Source organism: Harpia harpyja, chromosome 10 (genome assembly GCF_026419915.1).
Source record: "Harpia harpyja isolate bHarHar1 chromosome 10, bHarHar1 primary haplotype, whole genome shotgun sequence".
Taxonomy (NCBI): domain Eukaryota; kingdom Metazoa; phylum Chordata; class Aves; order Accipitriformes; family Accipitridae; genus Harpia; species Harpia harpyja.
The window spans coordinates 15,031,401-15,052,295 of NC_068949.1; the positions used below are offsets into that span (position 1 = coordinate 15,031,401).

The following is a 20,895-nucleotide window of genomic DNA, read 5'->3' on the forward strand; positions in this document are numbered from 1 at the left end:
CTCAATATACACGCTCAACTGATTACAGGACTAGTTTGACTCTCAGGGTAGTCTTCTCTTTCAGCACTTAGCCAGCTGATGTTTAAAAGTAGCAATTCTTAAAATACACATCGATTTATTGCTTCTAAGAAAATGCTGCTTCTATAATGATCTGTTATTACTAGACACACACTAGAGAGTCAAACTCATGCCTCAAAAACAACATCCATAAACAGCAGCTTTTTGTAGGAACTTAAGAAAAAGCATCATGTTATGTTCAGTTATTCTTACAAAAAATAAACTTTCAAAGTTGTACATACATACAGAATGGTAAAAGGAATTTTCAAACAAACATTCCAGAAACGCTGATAAATATCAGAAAGTTAGTATCTTCTATAAAAAAAAAAAAATCAACATTATAGTATTATTATCTAACTATATATTGAAAGAACGTAACATTGAAAAGGTCTGGTTGAGAAAAAGCGGTTTTCAGAAATGCAATGCATCTGCTCATACTCACACTCTCTAAGACCCGTAAACATCTTTCTGCACCCCATAACGAAGCAACCAATTTCTCTTCATTTTCATCACTGCTCAGGTGATCCACACATTCTTTAACTGAACAACAAAAAGAAGTTGTTTTCCACTATCAGTAAGAGGTCTTCAAAAGCCAAGTATACAACAAACTAGCTACTCAGAGAGTTGCTATCAACCTTGTTTTACAGTTTACAAAACTCTAATACTAGGAAACAATCACAAAGACATGATCAGTATTCCAAAATGTCTCATTTCTCCAAGTAAGTGAAAAAAAAAGAAAAACAAAAAACCAACCACCTTACAATTTTGGCTTTACAAGTTTGTGATTGTTGCCACAAATTACCTATCTGTATTTTATTTTCTACTGACAATGAAGAGATTGTACAGCACATGACTACGTTCCTTAATTGTAGTGTACTACTTTGTAGAAGAGAAAAAAGATACAGCATGCACACTCTCCCCACACTTCACAAGTCTGAAGGCATGTGCAGGTTGAACGCTTTCATTTTTTCAATCCTTCCTTTGTCCACCCCTCTGCTTACTTAAGACCAAGCTTTATTCAGCTCAAGAATTCATTTTAGAAATGTCCCTTTTTCTGTCTGTGAGATGCTGATCCAAAAAACCTAACCGAGACATATCTTTAAAAAAATAAGGAAACAAAAACCCCACCATTTCTTCTTGAAGGGCTGACTTCCTCTGGGATATTTAGTCAAAAAATACCAGTCATGAAAATAATTCTAAAAGACTCTAAAGGAGATCTTAAGTCTAGAATAAGTGTGCTGTAGAGAGATACGTAACACAGTAATCTGTATTCTGTCTAAACTCAAGCCATTTATCTCACACACATTATATGCAACATTATACACATTCTGTTTAGCCTTAAAACTACTTTCAATCCCACATGCAACAGATTAAAGTCACTAATATTTCCCAGTGACTTGATATCAAATTGTGTACTTTTTTTTTAACATTGCTGAGAAAAATACGTCTCTATTTTTAAACACAGAAAATGAATATTAAGAAAAGCAAACACCTTAGCAAGATTCACTAATTTTTCACACTGTCAAAGCAGAATCTCCAATATACCTTTATCTACAATATGATCAAGACCACCTAAAAGTCGCAGTTCTTCTTTAAACCAGTCCCCAGCTCGTTTTGAGGTGAGAGACAGTAATGTCTCCATTGCCAAATGCCCGGTCTGAAAGAGTTAGGTTCCAGAATTAATGAAATCATCATATGTAGCTGTAGCCAATACATCAAATCATACAAATACATGTCATATAAAAACCATAAAAACAAAGCTATATGTTACAAGTAGAAGACCCACCAGAGGGAGCAAGAACAGATTGAAAAATACAGGTATCTTAAAAAAATTACTTGGTACTGATAAAAAGGTACTTTGCATTTTCAACTTTCTCTTGATTTTATTAATAGATTAGAAAAATCTAAGCACCCTCCTTTCATCTGTTTCTCTTGTTATCAAAAGAAACAAGTGGAGGAAGGAAATGGACAAATCAGCCAGGCAGGAAAAAGACAAAGAAAAGCCACAGTGAACACTGCTTCTCTGTCTCCCAGATACATTGGCTCTGCTGCTTGTAGAATACATTTGATTCTAACGTAGGTATTTTGTGGTTTTAATTTTAAACTCATAGAAGATAGCAATTAAATTAAAACACTCTAGGAAATCTTACTATATTTAGTGATTTTTTTTTTTTTTAAAAGAGGAATACATATCAAAATTCAACAACAGCAAAGATAAGTTTAGTCCCTGCAAATGGAAGCTGAAGAGATTTTAGGCGATTATCTTAGTTAATCCCCTGCATGTTTTTAACTAAGACTAACACCATTTATAAAATTAAGACTATTACTTGTTTTTCCAAAGGTCTCTAATAAAAGGCAAATGATAATAATAAAACATATACATACATATAAATTACACCTACACAAAAGCGACCAGTATAGACTTCCATAACACCTGGAACACACACAGGCAAATCTGGACTACTGTAAGCTTAATAATTTCATATATGGTACATAAATACAATAATGAAAGGTCAGAGGAAAAGCCGTAAGATCTCATTAAAGCCAACTGAATTCAACCACTCTCAAGTTATCTTCCCTCCCTGACACATTTGATTTGTAATGCTTCAAGGAGGGCTGTGCTTATTCCAAGCTCTGCAGCATGTTCCAGAATACCGGTTCAAACCTCAGCACCTCCTGGGAATAACGGTACTCACCAGGCTTGAGTAAACACCCCATTGTCTTGGAAAACCAATTTATAAATTGTATGAGCCCCCCCAACATCTTCAGCTGCTTTCCTTGTTTTCAAAAATACTGATTTCCAAGGATGAAAAGAAAGTTGAAGATTAGTCTTTATAAAGAAGTTACTACCCAAAGTTAGTTATTTCCGTTTTTTAGGATCTAGCTCTGCAGCACACCATCACTGATGAGCATACGGTTAGAAACAGCATTTCTCCAACGTAAATGGCAGTGTCCTTGGGTCATGAAAGTGGTGTGGGGCATAAGGGACCACAAGCAGCAGCAAATCTACAATAGGTCATTCCTCCCTGCATCAGCAGCATCTCAATTCCCCATCACAAAGGCAACAAAGACAAAGCTGCAATTACTCCTGCAACTGTTTCACCACCCAGGGAAACTGCTAACTACTTTTAATTGCCAACAGCCCCTCATCAAGTCTTCTCACAGGAGGGAAACTTGGTTACAGTGTTCTCATCACTGGAAGATACAAGGTCCAAAACCCCACACTTTTAAAAACTGTAAGTTAAAAACATAATGCTAAAGGAGGTAAGGATATTTTAAGCAATGGATGGAGAACTTCCCTTCTGAAGCCAACCAAATGAGTAAGTATTTTTAGGGAGGAGGGGAGAGAACCTGAAGACAACAGTTTGACAGATCCCTAGCTCTGAAGCCTTCCCATCCTCTTCAGATGATTCCTTTCACTTTTATAGATTGAGTTTGAAAATACTGTAACATGGATATCTGAAATCATGCATAACCAAAACCAGATGGATAGAAGTTGATTAAAAACTCTCCTTAGAGATCTTCACAGCTACAGAAGATTTAGTTAACTTCCTAAATACCTATCACCATGAAGGCTCAAAGGCCGCACAATATTTAAAAGTATGGTCCTTAGTTTTCTGCCAAAGGGCAATAAGACTTCAAAAAACTCCAGGAGAATATAATTTGATATTTACATTACTGGGCATAGGTACACAATTCTCAGTTTTTATTTATTTAAATTTTTTTTAAAATAAAATGAATCAAACCTTTTAAACCCTTTTGCTTTTGAGGAAAGTAAGTTCAAAACATGGTTCCCTTAAGCTTTCAGCGTTATGCTGAAAGTGAAAACCGGAATAACCTCTTTCACCAGCTGAAAAGAGAAGTCACTTCTGAAGGTTTTTGTTACGATGCAAGAGAGGAGCTAGCTGCAAGTATCAGCTACAGAGGGCTATGCTGACTGACAAGCAAGTGCCATTCGCTAACATAAAGGCTAAGTTCTTCAGGTTTTATCTTCTTCTAAGCCAGCAAAAAAAACTTGGAACAAATTCAACCCACAGAGAACTCCTTTTCAGTTTCTGGGTTTACATTTTTAATGTTCACAGCAGTCTAGAAAACAGAACCTTTTGAATACCTGTTTGAGTATGCAAAAATTAGTCTGATCTAATTTCTAGATAGTCACACAAACAACATTCTCTGTGGGAAGAGATAGGCAGTATTGATCATATTCATTTGATTTGTGTAAGAATAAAAAAACCCGAATTTGTAACCAGTTAGGCACAAACTGGAGTTATCAAAACATCTGCTGCAATCCTTCTGTTTCTCGGTAGATGTGTCTGCATCTGAAAAAGCACAGATCTTTTCTTTACCCCCAGAAGATCTGCATTTTTGTTAGCATTTTTCTGCCTGTCATCTGGTACAAAACCAGAGATTACTTATTATATCTCATGACAGAGATCTATGTGAAAGCAACCTTATCTTCTACATATGGAGTTCATTACTGTCTCAAATTACCATTGCTACTATCATAAACTGAAAGAGAACCTCATCATCTCATTTGGCTTGCATATATTTTCTAAACATTAGATAGTCTCTGCTTCTAGATGGTGCAGCTGGGAGGGAACCAGTTTCCATCTGTGAGGTACTACAGTGTTCAACACATTTACAAGAACAGCTCGACATAATTTTAAGAAATAGAGATGCCCCAGGTAAAAAAAAAAACAACCAAAAACCAGCTGAAACTGATGGCCCATGATAATACTACTCTTTACTCACGTACTTATGGACAACTTCCTCACAAGACAGTCCCTTTTAACATACCCTCTCCCTTTAAAACCCATTCCTAAGAAAACACAAGAACAGAATTACAGTTCATAAAAAAAACATCAGGCTAGCTCAGATTATGAATATGAGAAAAGCTCAAATAGGAGACAGTGGTCTGTGTGGCTGGATGCTTTAGCAATGAGGAACCTGTACCAGCTGTTCCATGCCTGATAAAGGGAGCTGTCTTACATTTTATAGTGCAAAAGATATCCTAGCACTGACAGACTGTGGGCTACATGAGCTGGCTTTGGTGCCAAAACGGCACTGAAATAAGACACCGATTATTCCAATTCCTAGCTCATCAGCACCTAGAGAATAAATTTCCGTCTGTGTTGGTATCTTCAGATTGTATCATGTGAATTCAGAGAGTAAACTGAAAGCAGAGAAAATAATCCCAAATTCATTCTTCGTTTGCAGATTTCAAAAGCCAGAAAATTAATACAAGCCCCCTACCTGCACGTTTCATAAGTTTGTAGGAAACAAGCCTAAAATTGAAACTCTGAAACAATTCTCCTTTGTCACCACAACTGATGACCAAGGTTAAGAATTATGTAATCAATATTATCTTCCTCCCCCAAAATTCAGCTTTTTCTACTGCTACATAACACCGAGTTTTCATACCAATTCAGCTATCTGTTCCATAGCTAGAATTTGGGGAAAAAAACCCAAACCAAACCCTTCCTAAACCAACAAAAAAGTCACAAAAACTACAAAAGAAAATGCCAGCTCACCAAGGCATATCATCTTCTAATCTAACCTAAAATGGAATACAATCTGAACTGCAGATTACTGGCAGGAGTTGAAACATTACTTGCAGAGACAAAGCTCTAAAAAGCTCACTTTATAAACAATAAATCAGAAGCTTCTCCTGTTGGGTATAAGTATTACATGAAAAATGGCAAAAACCTAATAAGAATTTTTAAAACATTAAAAGAATGTATTACAGTATGTTAAAAAAATTAAGATCATACTAACATCTGTTACACTGAAATATGATGAAAGCAAAAGGACATTACTAATTTTTGCCATCTATGACCACTCATCTAGTCAATCTGTCAACAATTCTTTAAATATACTCTTTTAAAAAGACTTGCAACTTACCCTTTACTTTTCAAGCTAGCTTGATGGCCAAATTAATTTTTAAACAAAAACAGTTTACTCTGTTGCTGCTGAAGATACATTCATAAAAAACACAAGTATGTTTGAGAAAGGAAGGAAAAAATTTCATCAACATTTATGGTAATCAACAGATCTGCCACCACACTTTGGGCAGAGAGAAATCAGTTTCTGTAGGACAGATTTTTATTCTTTTTTTAATGGGAGAACCTGCACCACATTTTCAATTTAACACATGTAAGAACCCCTATTTTTTGTGAATGTATATATAAAATTTAGGCAAAGAAACAGTCAAATAATCTAAACATGGTCTTTAAACACATCGTTATTTGAAGTGTTACTTGTTTTTAATTGCTACCTTTAACTAGCTGCCCTTAGCAGGAGTGAATGGTCAATCAGATGGCCGAAGAACATCATAACTATCTTACTAACAGCCTTTTAGAAAGGAAATTTCATATTTAAAGAAGAAAATACTTGCAGTGCAGTCATATATACGCAGAAGGTAGACAAAATGTCACGACTCCTTAGTTGGGAGATACGAGATTAAGGATGATGCTTATAAGTTCCATTTTACTAAGCATTCCACTACCACCAAGGCTTTCAAATAAAAGCATGATACCCACCGTGATGTTTTCGAGATCCAGATGTTTGTTGTGAACAGTTTCACACAGTCTCCTAATTTTTTCCTTAATTTTATTCATGTCTTTTTCATTCAGCAGCTTGGCAGAAGAAGCATCTTGTTCCAATTCCAAAAGCCGTATCATCAGATCTAGACTAGCTCTGTCTAAATCCATGTTCAAACGATCTCTACTCAGGATGTACATTAGAGCTGCTGTGCAAAGGGACAAATTCTTGGGTTGGGAGAGGAAAGAAAAAAACCGCAGATTTTAGTAATCATGTTAGGCAGACCTTTTACAATTTTTAATAAACAAGCTGAAGATCTGTGGAAGAAAAAGCCTGACAAGTCCTAGTCTATGCTAGCACTTGCATGCGTACTTACTGTTGTACATAGATTCCTTCTGGCAAGTTACTAATGCATTCTCCTAACCAATACAACTGAGACATAAATCACTTAACGCATTTATAAAACCCTAGTAGAAAAGCATGGTTTTCTACTTTTAAGGAACTCAGTGCTGGAGACTGAATAAGAAACAGTAACTCCAGTAACACAGTATTATAGAAGAGACAGATGGCAGGGGAACAAAGTGGAAATGCACAGGCTACATGGCAAGGTAGGTGAACATTCTGGTTCGATGGAATAAGCTGGTGACAGCACCAGAAAATACAGAGATCATGGGGACAGTGTTTGCATGCAAGGTCGGGAGCCGGGGCGTGGAGAGCCTGGTGACATACATTCCAATTCTGCCAAGCAGGTCTGTCAGTCAATAGCTTACCCAAACCTTTCCAGCATAAACGCATTTGATTTCCAGGGGAATTCTGCTTTTTGGAAGTAGCCAAAGTACAAACCAGCTTCCCCCCTGCCCCATCCCCAACAGTCCTTAACAAGTAAATGCTATGATCTTGACCATCCCTATCTTACACAGAACTGGTATATAAGGACCTCTTACTGGCTAAAGAATACTTAATCCTTCTTCAAGAAGGAATTAAATTTCATCTTCATGAGGATGAATGAAAATCATTTGCTTCTCCAGAAAAGCAAAGGCAGAAGAAGGTGATTCACAGGAAGGGACAAATGACAGTGAAGAGATCAGAGCAAAGCTATCTGTCCCTAGTGCTTGTAAGTACAGCACTTGCACCAAGAGACTCATCTATCCAGGTGAGCTCCAAGTTATGGTAAAGAGGAGAAACGTTCATGGAGAATCCAGTTGTTGTGCTGGGCACAATAATTTCAGAAACTTTTTATGATATCTGGGGGTGTGGGGGGTACATGTGTCTTAAGAGTTCAACTCTCAAGAGTCAACATGCTACATGCATCTATTCCAATCTTTTCTGTATAAAGTAAATTAAAACCAGAGACAAAGTAATTCTGGGATGTGAATGTTGTACAGCTCAACAGGAAAGAGCAGAATTTCTGCGTCATAACAGATTAACATCTTGTTTAGAGTTCAGCCAATCACCAAAGCAATCATTAGCTGCTTCTGTTTATTTTAGAAGCAAGTAATAATCATACCTGGTCACACTGAGCAGTATCAGCATTTCCAAAACAGGATTAGGCAGCTGACAGTCTATCAAAAGCTATGTTAGAACTCCTTCCTGTCTGAGTCAAGGAAACCCTCATGTGAGTAAAGACTTTAATCTAACTACCAAAGATGCATTTGGAGTACTGAAGGAAGGAAGCAAGAGTTTCCAAATCTGCATCTCCTTTCATGAATACAACCTTGAGACACAGCATTGTTTAAAAAAAAAAAAATCTTAGCTGTGAATATCACTACTCTAGCCTTGTCAGATGTAAGGCAGAAAGCAATCTACGTGGCTTGTCTACACAGACAGGGTATATACATTGTTTTCCCTTAATTTCTATTAACTTCCTCCTACAAACCTTGCAATTTTATAATTTTAATTATAGAAATTGTTTAACTCTGGATCTACTTGCAACTGGTTTAAAACGTAAGAAGTTTCAGGTTCCCTGAAAAACTCTGTTCCTTCAGAATGGAAGTTATTAAAACAGGACATAGGAGCACATGCATTCCAGAGAAATCAAAGGTTACTCTATTAACCGTTGTTCAGCCAATGTGGGACCTAATAAAGCAACATCTATGAAGAACTATTTTCTAGTGACCAGCATCATCTGGGTGAGCTTCCAGGTTAAAAAAGATTAAGCCCCCAAAGGAGTTTCTATCAACTAGAAACTATGCAGCAGTTAATAGAGTGAAACTGCTGAATTTATAACCTGGGCTGCCAATATTTAGGCATTTCAAAAAGTCAGAGACTGTTCTTAGATCACTACTCAGAAATGCTTTACAGATACTCCAAAGTCTGGTAAGGGCAATCACACTCATTTTGTAAGCCTCTGTACCAAGCCCTTGCCTGGCCCAGGCTCCCTTCTTTGCAATCCAACCAACTTCCTATTATGCAGAGTAATGGTTCTCCCTCCATGTAAGCTCTGTCAACACTTCCCTTCAGACCTTCCACCCAGGTTTTAAAGATACTTAAATGTGATCAGAATGGACCCAAGCAGGGGACTAAGATCTTATACAGAAGGTTTCAGGCTGTAGGAGAACTGCCAGAAAAGCAAAAAGCAGTGGAATAGCTGTGTGTAACAAAAACTAGGTTCCTGCAACAGCGTATGTACAGAAGGCCATCAGGCCAATAAGCCTCCAAATGCTAACAACGTGCAACAGGAAAAAAGTGATGTTGCAAAAGTAAGGACCTCAAATGTGAATGGTGCTTATATAATGTGGAACAAACCTGCTTCAGCTACAGACCAGTGATAAAGGTTTTCTAAAAGTCATTTTTCTTAGCCTCTATAGGCAAGTTGGTTTCACCTTGAATAACAACTACATCTTGCTCTGATCTTCTGTGTTAAAAACAGCTTTCAGACAATGTGGTTAACTATCTCACACCCTACCATACACAGAATTCTGAGTTGAGAATGAGAGAAAAATTGTTAGTACAACTAATTTTTGATCAATATCCTAAAAAACCAAACCAAACAACTAAAGAACCAAATCAAACCCTCAAAATCCCACCCTTATGGATTGCAGTAGTGAAGCTGTTTTTTTGGGTGGGCTGGTTTTTTTTTTTCCTGTTCTGTTCCTCATGATGCTTAAAACACATTCTGCTTCCAAACAAATGTGGAGAGGAGAAAAAAGTAAAATAAATAGAATTTGCTCTAGACAGAAATTGTATGGCATATCTAACTATGGAGTTGCACTCCATACTTCTATAAAATTCAGGAAAACATTCTAGTTGAACATACACTCCAGAAATGGCAGACCATTTACACCCACTCTCATCCTTGTCTTCCCTTGCTTGTTCTATTTATACTCCAGCTTGTGGGAACAGATGGTTATTTTCTAGGGTTCAGCACTACATTTAATGCTTCTTTTTTTTTAAATTATTCACATGCTGAAGACATTACAAAACCACATTTCTATGCTTAACTACTGATAGCTATAATGAAAATATAGTTTTTATTTTAAAAATTAATAATACTCCAAAACCTTTAGAGCACAGCTGAAGAGACAAAGTCAGTTAAAAACTGAAACTGTAGCTTAAAGGCAAATCTACAAGAAAAATTCAGTGGAACAAGTAATTTTCATACAAATATTTTGGGGCATACTCAGTAAGAAAACTGGTTACTTTGTTTTCCTTGCTGGTTAAAAAAAATACCTTTGCAACTGCTATTTTATATTCGTATGGAAATGTAAAAGTCCCCTACTTTCTCAGTCTATTCCATTTTATCAGTACAACGAATGCAGTATACACTCATCTTTGTTTCCATTAGTAATGTCATTGTGGCAGTTTATCCATCTCCAAAATACTTTAAAGAAAATATTAACAAAATCATTGTATATTTTTCCCCCCTGTCCTTATTCATCTTAAATGGATTTGAGCCATACAAGCAAAGCCTAGTGTGATTTATTATGCCTGAGTTACTTTGCACTGAAATTTAGTGGAGAAATTTCTACTCATTTTGAACAAGTTAAAATTTTAGTGAAATAATTAGTGAATGAAAGGGCAGTATATGAAGACAGCAAGCTTATACGGAGAAGGTCATTTTTGAACCATATACTGTCAGTAGTTAGAGCATATAGGTAGTGTTTATTAATAGTAGTTTGATAAATCAGTAGTTTTATAACACTGTGTAACCTGTACCAAGAATGCACTGTAACTATATTAAAACATTAACTACCTTTTTTTTTTTTTTCCCTGACAAAAGGGAACATTTCATCAAATATACTGAAAATAGTGAATATAATCAATGCTTTTTGTTACTGCAGACTAATAATAGCATGCAATTTCCTTTTGAACTGTATGTGCTAGTTCTTTTGAAAATGAAGGAATAATGATAATGGTAACTGTTAAAAGACAGTCAAAAATACACCGAGCAAGCCTGTACATTTTCCAAGTAACTGTAGCTGTCCTCTGCAGATCTCCTGCAGCTCAGTGGTGGCAGCAGTCCTAAATAGCGTGACTATACTTTATATATTTCTAGTATCACTTGGCACTACTTTCACGGCTCACAAAGTACTGAATGCATTGAATCTGGTTCCTATGTTTTACAGTTAGCCATTGCCAATTTTTGAGGGAGGTGGAAAATAAGCTATTATTCTAAATTAGTTACTTAAAGCTCTACAGCTTTCTCCCCCACCCACAGTAAGATGTCAAATACAATCTCTTAAATGTCTGTTTCTGTGGGTGCAGTTTCCTTCTGCATTGTATGTCGTTATTCTAGAGCTATTAAATAAAAGTAATAAGCCTGACTGGATATACATATCTACTACCCACTTCAAGTAACATTTCCTACGTTCAGCTTTTGTAATAATACCTCAAGGGATACCCCACAGAGGCACGGTTTCCAACTGCTGGAAAAATAATATCACCTGCAAAAAGCGTTTTCTATTACAGCTGAATTGAACTTGTAAAGTTGATAAGAAGGAAAATCCCAGCTGCTTCAGTTTTTAACTGTCAGGTCATACTACCATAAGTAGTTAAAATTTACCTCTCCTAGATTTATCATAGAATGCTGCACATACTCAAGGCATCCTACAACTGCAATTACAGCACTGCTCAAGGAGACAAGCACAGGACATGAAAAATGCCCCACAACAGGTACAGAAAAGGTGGTAATTTACATACAAGCGAGTCTGGAGATGAGTACTGAGAGCCATCTTTAACTACAAGGAGAAAGGATTCCTTTCAAATGTATTTTATTTGAAGGAAATTATAAATACAACAATTAAACTATTTTAAAAAGCTTAAGAGAAGATATAAAATAGCAATCCAAAGCACAGTCAGTTTTTTTAAAAAGCTTAAATGCTTTTTTTAAAAGACAGTTCCAAACCCAGAAGCACATAAACAGTGGAAGGAGAATTTGTCATTGGAATGCAGGCGCTCTTATGTTTCATTTCGCTAAAGATTTCTAAAATGGAGCACTGATCCCAGATGCACGCTATACTGGATGCTTGACCTTGAATTACACATACAAAAAGTTCATACAAAGTAGACAAATATCAAACATTAATGAAATACACAATGTTTCCATACCTGATGGTGTTGGGAATCATCCAGTGTTTTGAAAACCATGGCTACCATCCCATGTGCTCTCAGATGCATTCGGAAGCTGGGCATGGCGCACTTTGTCGCCAAGCTGATTACACTAGAGAAAATTAATTCTTGATTAGAACAACTAAAATGAACACGTTTCCAAAAATGGCAGATAAGCAAGTCTACACAACGTGATTGACCATATACCTCAGACCCTGACAAACTCTGTTGGGACGTTTCTTCTAAAATTTGTGTAAGGCAAGTTTGTAATTGGTGAACAGAACAGCATTTTATTCAACAGTTGCTTACCAGCACCAAACTATGTCTGTTTTATTTTAAGGTTGGCTAAAAACAGGCTTTAAAAGGGTACCCTGAACTTGCTTCTTTCAAACAAAAGTTGAAATAATTTCAAATAGTTAAATTGAAAGTTAAATGTTCATGGCTTAAGCACAAAGCTCTGATTTAGAGGCACAGGAGAGCTTAGTACGGGTCAAGGCATTATCAGAAATTATAAATGTGAGCTTCCATCGCTATGTAACAGTTATCTGACTGATTAGTCCTGCTTCTGCCTGACAATACTTTTACCGAAAACCAAACATTTTAAATATTTATTACTGCATTTGCGGTTGATGGAAACACTATAGATTTAAGGAAAAATCTGACAAATATATTAGTCTAATCAGTGATCAGAGTAACAATTCTATTTTAAAAAAGGCAGTCTTCCCCTAGTTTTATCAGCAAGCTGTCTGCCATTTCTAGCACAGTGCAACATATAGATTATTAAAAATATATTGCTTTTAAACGCGGAGTAATGTGGTAGTGATTCTGCAATCAAGTCTTCCATGACTACTGAGGAATCTTATTATAAAAGATTCATACAATATGGTGTTTAAAGAACAAGTGGTCTTTCTGTCTCCAATCACAACAGCACCAGTTAGAGCTTACCTACCAGTTTCTGATTCTTTTACGTCTATTCCTATCCTTACACATTGATTTCCTTTGGAAAAATACTTTTCTTTTAATTTGTTAACTGAAAGAAAAAATTTTTATGGTGTTTATACAAGTTATATTCCATGATACAAATTTGGAAAGTAAAAAAGTCAGTTTAAGATCTTAGGAAGCTTGCCATACGAGCAAATTAAGTGCACTCAATATGAAAAACAATCCTAAACTGTCATTATGGTATTAATTTATTCTTATCATAATGTACATACAAACTGGATAATAGATTTCTTGTGTTTATACTCCAGCAACAATATTCATTGCTAGTTTTTGAGGAACATGAAGAACAAATTTTAAAATAGCTCTCTTAAAAGTGTCACCTGTCTCTGTGGATTCAAGTTTTTCCTTCTCTACCATTTTAGTTTTTCTAAACAGAGGAAAATTTACAACTATAAAAAAAAAAAAGATTATTTCATGGTTACAGAACGTGATTCTAATTACTTTTATGTCCAGAGAATGGACACCAATGTTAAGTCAAACTTTTTCAAAGCAAGACTACCATTTTTGATATTAACTTTGCAATAATGTGTAACTTGAATATTAAGAGTGCAACAAGTAGTTCAAGACAACTTAGGAAAGCTTCCAATTAATATTGAGGCCACAATACTTCTAGTGGATGCTAGCTATGTTATTTCTCAACAGAAGATAAAGAACAGGTGGTTGGAGTACATCAATATTACATTAGTTCAAGATTACAGCTAGCAAGCTTTCCAGTCTTAGGGATTTTATTTTAGAATTGAATTTTGCATTAAAAACCAGAACAGATATTGCACACAAGATCGCACTAAACAGAAAAGTTCTCAGAAAATATTTTTTAATTTATAGCAAGGAAAAGAAGTGTGTTGAAGATGTCTCTTACTGTACAACTTTAATCTTCCTAGTCATACTACTTCTGATTATTCACATTATATCATCTTGATGATTATTTTCTAATTTTATTCTTTATAGCAGAAGTGCCAGGTAACCACCCAAACAACATTTTAAAGCATGGTCACTTCACTGATCAATATTTAACATCTCTTTTAAATATAAGTTCAGTGTTTTATATTAAGATACCTTACCTAAGGCAACGTGTGTTTAGGGGCTGATTGCTCTTCAATCCGCTTAGCAAGTACTCAATATCATCTGTGAACTCTTGATTTTCACCAAATTCCACTACATCATTGAAGTGCTTTACATGCTGAACAACAGTGTATAACTGGAAGAGACAAATATTTTGACCTAAGTAAGTTGCTCTTGAGATTAATTGTAACCTTAAGTACAGTTTAAAATCTATTCAGTTTTCAGTACAAGGAAACATTAAGAAGTTAATGAAGGCCATTCAACTATTTAGATAAAAATAGTATCTTTAATAGGAAAGCCAAATTTCATTTTGACACTGTTCCTTCAGTGCTTAGGATTACCAATAATTCTTTATCTTAAAAATTTGTTAAGAATACTTACTTCTTTGTCTTCTTTCCTACATTTCAATGCAGTTACTATCTCTTGATAGGGCTGAGTAGGTATTGTCACAGTTTTTATCACTTTGGGAGGTGGTGCAGGAGCCTTAAAAACTCCATCATCTTTATGAATTGCCTCCTTTGAAGATAGCCTTACCTATTAATAAGAAAGTGCTAAAATGGGCAGATGTTTTGAGCACATAAACATACACTAAATACATCAGGAAACAGTACAGTTGTGCAATTGTCAAACTCACATTTTGGGACTGTTTAGTCCTTGCCTTACACTACCAATATAAGTGTGTGATAATGTACCTACTCTTAAAAAAAAAATTTAAAAATTAAGATGTCAGAAGTTATATGCATTTTTAAATACAAAAACCAGCTCTAAGTAGTCAGGAAAGCTCCAGTGGAATTCTGAAACTAAAAAAAAAAAAAAAAAAAAAAAAGAATAGAGTCCTTTATACTGGTTCCTTAAGCTTTAGGGTAAGTAAACCAACTAAGTTCAGTGTTTAAAACAATTATTTGTTGATACTTACAAGTATCCTACACCCTTACACTGGAGCTTCCAGGATTGACTAATTTGGTTCCAATAGTGAACCACCACTATGTACACTGGTCTGGATAGGAGCACAGCATCGAGCAATCTCAAAATAGCCTGAACTGAAAAACTCTGTGCCTACTGTTCTCATCTCTAACTACTGGAGGCTACCGCCCTACTGTCCTCAGGGTAAAGCTATCGGAAAACCGACCTGATACTCCAAACTGTATTTTGCCTGTAGGTAGAAGACTACCAATATAAATTTTGTAGCGTGCATACAGAGAAATAAGAGAGGCGTGGTGCATGCCTCAAACAGATAGAATACGCTCTTATAAATTCATGGTATTCTCCGTAAACTGGCTTTATTCACATTTGTCGTGTTAATATTTTAGGAACAACATGTTATAGCATGAAATACAGCAAAACCTATTCTGAACTTAGAACAGGTAGTAGAGAACTTGATGTTAGGTCTAGAATAACTACTGACAAGTTTCCAACCATCTCAGGCAAGTATTACAGGTTTCTCCTCAACCTACTCCTCTGTATTAGTTTGAGGCTACTATAAGCTTAAGTGTCAGCTTATCTTCAGATTACTTCTTTGGCACAAATTCAGATGTGAAGACAAATTACAGAAAACAAGGCATATAGGAAAAAGACCTCCAAATGCCAAATTCTAAATGTACAAGTGCCAATGCCTGTGGTCATTTACTCACCCTCAATCTCTAAGTAACATCACACACTTAGTTTCCTTACATAGAAAAATGAGAATTTTTTTAAAGTGTGACTGAAAAAGATAGAATTAATATGCAGGCATAGAAGATGCATTAACTGTTACTCACTCCAGGAGATATTTTGAGAGAAAGCCTTCTTGTGCATTGTACACTGACAGTCAAAATTAAAATATAAGCCAAAACAACCTGCTATATTAAGAGTATTCTTTACATGCTGCCTCTACCACTGTGCAGCACTTCAGTATTTGCTCACTTAGCATTTTGCCACTGGAGCCTAATAAACCACCCTGAAAAGCTTGTTTAGAGCAAGTACTGGAGGGTTCTGATCTTATCAGTCTGTGAACACAGGAGATCCACTGAAGTATCTCATCCAAGTCTTGGTTAATGGCTTCCCCTTCAAAGCAAATTCCAAGGGAGCTTGGAGAGGCCATAAGAAAGAATACTTGGCATAACCCATAATACTATGGGTTTCTCACCAGAAAGACAAATTTATCCAGATCTTCAGGTAACAAATTTCTATAGAAATTAAAGAGGCAGGATCATCTGCGCAGGAATTACCGCTGAATATTTGGATCAAGGCTCATTTATCTTGTAAGTCTTAAATCTTAATCATACACATGTAAATCAAGGTTAAAAAAAGTGACTGAAGTAACTTCAGATGTACATCATAAGAGGAGGAGCAGTTACAAACAAATTCCCCTAACTGGTTTGTTCAGCCAAACCTCTGCCATATTCCTGAATTAACATTTTGATGGTTCCAGTTACAAAGTGGAAGTTTGACAGAAGACAAAATGGCAAACAGTAGTGGTAATGGTTGTTTTAAAATGAGTCATCTGCATTTTCCAGGCAGCGCAGTTAAGATCAAAGGAAGGCTGTTCAGAATACTGTGAGGATGCAACCAAAACCAGCCACAAATCAGAGGAGCCAGTATCAGAACAACACAGACAGAGGTGGAATTAAAAAAAAAAAAAACAAACAACACACACAAAAACCAAACCAAAAACTGAAACTGATGAGAACAACAAAAGCTGAAGACTTATCACTGCAAAAATATCAACTTTCTGATTTTCTCTTCTCAGGCAAGTACTGTTAAAGCAAGGCACCAAATGAAATGAAGTTTACTGACAATGTACAGTGCTCTCTTAGCATAATCAGTAACAACTTTTACACATATATAAGCCCAAGACCCTGGATTCTCAGGGTCTCAGAAGAGTTAAAAACAATTACCTTCAGCCTTGGAACAATCACTGATTTTTGAACAAATAAGTTACTTCAAGAACTGTTTTCGCCTCTTGTCTACTTTTTGTAGACATGCTTATATCCGATACGTTCATATTAGCATTTCTGGCTGTATACAGAAAATTTTGTTTCTTTCATAGTGTCTAAAGACTCAAGTCAGCAATTCACAATACTTTACTCCATTAGAGAGGAGAAGAAAAAAAAGAAATATCTCTTTTTAAGTTTTTCCTTTTTAACCTGCAACTTGCTGATTTCTATGGGTATTAGCAAGTTAATCCTAGGGGTTCTCAGAAGATGAAATGGAGTCCATCGGTAGAAAGCTTAACTTCAGCACATTAGGGAACATAACTTGGCTGAAGTATTTTTTTGCATCTGTATATTGAAATGATATAGAAAATCCCGTTCTAGAATATTTCCACTGACAATTTATTTCCTATCAAATACCCAGTGGCTCACATCACAAAGTGGACTTCATTCTGAATTACTGTGACATTACCAGATATCAAGAACTCATGTTTCAAAAAATATCAGTGAATCTTAAAAGGAGATTTACTAAACTTGAGAAAAAAACCAAACAGTCTACTTACTGGGACACTGGGAGTTTTCAAAACCGGTGGTGCTGGCAGAGCCTCTGATTCTGGCTGGTTCCAGTGTCTAGCATTATATACAGCTTTTGTGGGAGACTAAAAGATAAAAATAAAAGTTATTTTTTAAGGAAATCTACCAGTAGTCACTACATACTTCAAAAATTACTATAGCAATAATATAGCCAAACAAGTAAAATGAGATTAATTTTTCCCCCTTCTGTATTCCCAGTAACACAAGTTCTCAGTATCACATATATCAGAAAACCCGGAAGACTTTGAAGCATGTGATGGTTTTAAAGACATACAGACCCATTCAAATTGCGAAAGACATGATGTGTGCTTATTTCAAGAATTTTTCAGTTTTTCTACTTTTTAAATTTATTCAAAGACAAAAGGTCTGCAACCTTCCTATAGACAAAAACAGACAGCTATGGGAAAAAAAAAACACATGCTAGCAAACACCATGTCAGTAGAAAATATGAGTAGTTCAGAATCAAAATGTGCAATTGATATAGACTTTGATGCTTGGAGGAATAGAAAACACTCAAATGAAATGCCTTAATCCATATTAATAAATTGAGAAGCCTTTTTTTCTTCCTGCTCAAAAACATGTCAAGGTATATCAAAATGCATCAAAATTTACTGTCCTCAAATTTTGGGGAAATGCAATATAATTCTTAGAGGAAGCAAAGACAGAATTACATTTCTAGTATTTGAGTTTACCAATCTAATTGCATAATAATATTCCAGACTAATATACCATTACAATTTTCACAATTTCTCAACATGCCATATATTATCTAAACTGTATAATTACATACCTCCTCACACACACTTACATAGCATTTTAAACATGGAAAAAAATATATTTATAAAAAGTTGGGCATTAAAAATAATTTTCTGTCAAGATATAATATATCTTTAAAACAGATACTGGCTCAAGTACAGCCCACAAAGGGGCTACGTATAGCAAACCTAGCAGTACCAGCTATGGATTGAATACCATTCTATTAAGTGTAACAACGTTTTGGCATGTCAAAAGCTAGAAAGTAGATTTTGTAAGTTAAGAGTTTCTGTATTACTGTTAAACTCTACTGTACTGCATCCTTCCATTCTTTACAAGAAGAGAAAGCCGTGACTAACAAAACTTCAAAGAATATTAGCAGAATGAAAATCCCAGCTATGAGTTTTCAGAGCCCAAAAGACCTGTCAAGCACTAAATCATTTTAGTTTCCAGACAAGAGAAAAGCCTCTTTCCCTCCTACAGTGAGCTTTGAAGTGGTCATAAGAAACTTAACTTAGTTGGATTTTTTTAGTTATTTTTTTAAAGCAGTGTTCATGTACCATTCAGCAACAAGTATACAACGGCCACTGTCTTAACAGTTTTATCTATTTTCCAAGGAAGCTCTTTTAAACAATACATTTTCAGGTGATGGATATACAAAGTCCTTCAACAGACACAGAGCCATGTGTAGGAATACCAAAATAAGGTTTTTGATAATTTCAATTTTTAACTTTCCCAATTAACAGAAGCACTAACTTGCCCAATTTCCTGACAATCTCACCAAGCTCAAAAAGTTAAACGGAGAAACCAGTTTTAAGTTCATGCTGCTACAGTTACGAGAGGATATCTCTGTCCACAGATAGGAATATGGTGTCATATAGATCCTTATTTGAAAAAAAGTTAACTGCTGACAAAATGGTTAAAGAGTTAACTCTCTTTTCTCCTATACATTTCCAAGTAGCAAATTCTTACCCCAAATCTGACTCAGGGTTTGCCATGAACAAATGAAAGACAACTTAGTAACAAAAGATGCTTTTTTAATCGTGAAAGAATGTTTCACAAATGTCTGTAATGAAAAAGAATGACTGAGTATTTTCTAGATACTTACTTTTTTTCTTGAATTACTCACAACTGTTCCACAAATTATCGCAGTGCATACTTAAGATTGGGAAGAGAGAATATAAGTTTCCGGGTGCCACAAACTGCTATACAGGGTAATTCAAGGAAATAACACACTCCAAGTAACCAGCATGAAAGTACAGCATACATTTAATATCAGTTTCAGCTGATGCGCAATTCTTCTTAACCTTGCAGGGAAGCTTAACTACCACAATTCTGACAGCAGTGTACTGCATTACAGCTGCCAGAAGTCCTATTAACATTGGATATTCTTTATTAATAGTCCCAAATCTCAGTTATAGTCTCAAATAGTATTCTATCCCCGCTTAAAGGATACTAGCATATTAATATTCCCAAATTCCCTGCCTAGGAGCTACACGCTGCACAGCAGATTTTCAGGTCTCTGCAACAGCAGTGCCGGGCTCAGCGCACCCAGCAAAGAGATGCTGCAGAGAGCTGCAACCCACACAACAGGATCCTAGATTTATGCCATTCTCTGCTCGATCCAGACAACAACAGGGACACAGACCAAGGCAGGCTCTGCTGCTGCTGCAGGACTCCCCTTTTCACGAAGTTCACGGGAAGAGCACACCATACTCGCCGCCCTGGTACACAAAGTCTCTGCCTGCGCCCCACCTGCGTGTTCCTTTTTCTTCAGGCCTTGTGCTCCGTGAGGAACCAAACACAGCCCCTGTCAGGCGCAAGGAGAGCAGAGTCACGCTGGCATTCAAGCTTGTCTTACTCAGTGAAGCCGCAGCTGGGACGGGCCCTTGCTGACCATGCAACAGGAGCATCTGCAGTCTTGGCTTTTCAGAATTTAGCACCTCTGTTGCATACACATGCATACAGTAAGGAAGCACAGATGAAAGAGATCAAGTTCAGTGCTTCGATATGGAGTAAGAACAAAGTATACAAACAGCTGTGCCAGCACAATCAAAAGGTCCATACAGCATTAGTGTTTTCTTCAGCAGAGAGCAACAGCTGATATGTAGGAAAGAGTTCAACAGGGCAAACAGATATAGACAATCCATTCTAAATGCTCAGGGCTCAGAGGCTTCCCGAGTCAAAGATGGCATCCTTTTTATTTAACAGTCAAAAAATGGGCTTTTCTTCCCTGATTTTCCTTAATCCCTTACTAAATCAAAAGCTAGGGCATCCCGAAGTCTTTTGTGACAAGGCACTTTGCAGCTTACTTAGGCACTACCAATGCAATATAGAAGTAAGCTGCATTTTATGTAAGATAAAGTAATGTCACCAATAAATGCCTGTTCTGAGAAATGAGGACATCTTCATTTAATAGCTTTAATAG

General features: G+C 36.1%; 1 protein-coding gene across 1 annotated transcript in view; it reads right to left on the reverse strand.

The window, feature by feature from the left end:
* Positions 1-20,895, reverse strand: part of WAPL (WAPL cohesin release factor) — a 71,376-nt gene that overhangs the window by 10,444 nt on the left and 40,037 nt on the right. The window contains 7 exon segments of the mRNA XM_052798814.1: positions 500-597; positions 1,603-1,714; positions 6,597-6,824; positions 12,145-12,256; positions 14,208-14,344; positions 14,590-14,742; positions 17,684-17,779. Of these exon segments, the coding sequence (XP_052654774.1) occupies positions 500-597; positions 1,603-1,714; positions 6,597-6,824; positions 12,145-12,256; positions 14,208-14,344; positions 14,590-14,742; positions 17,684-17,779 (936 nt within the window).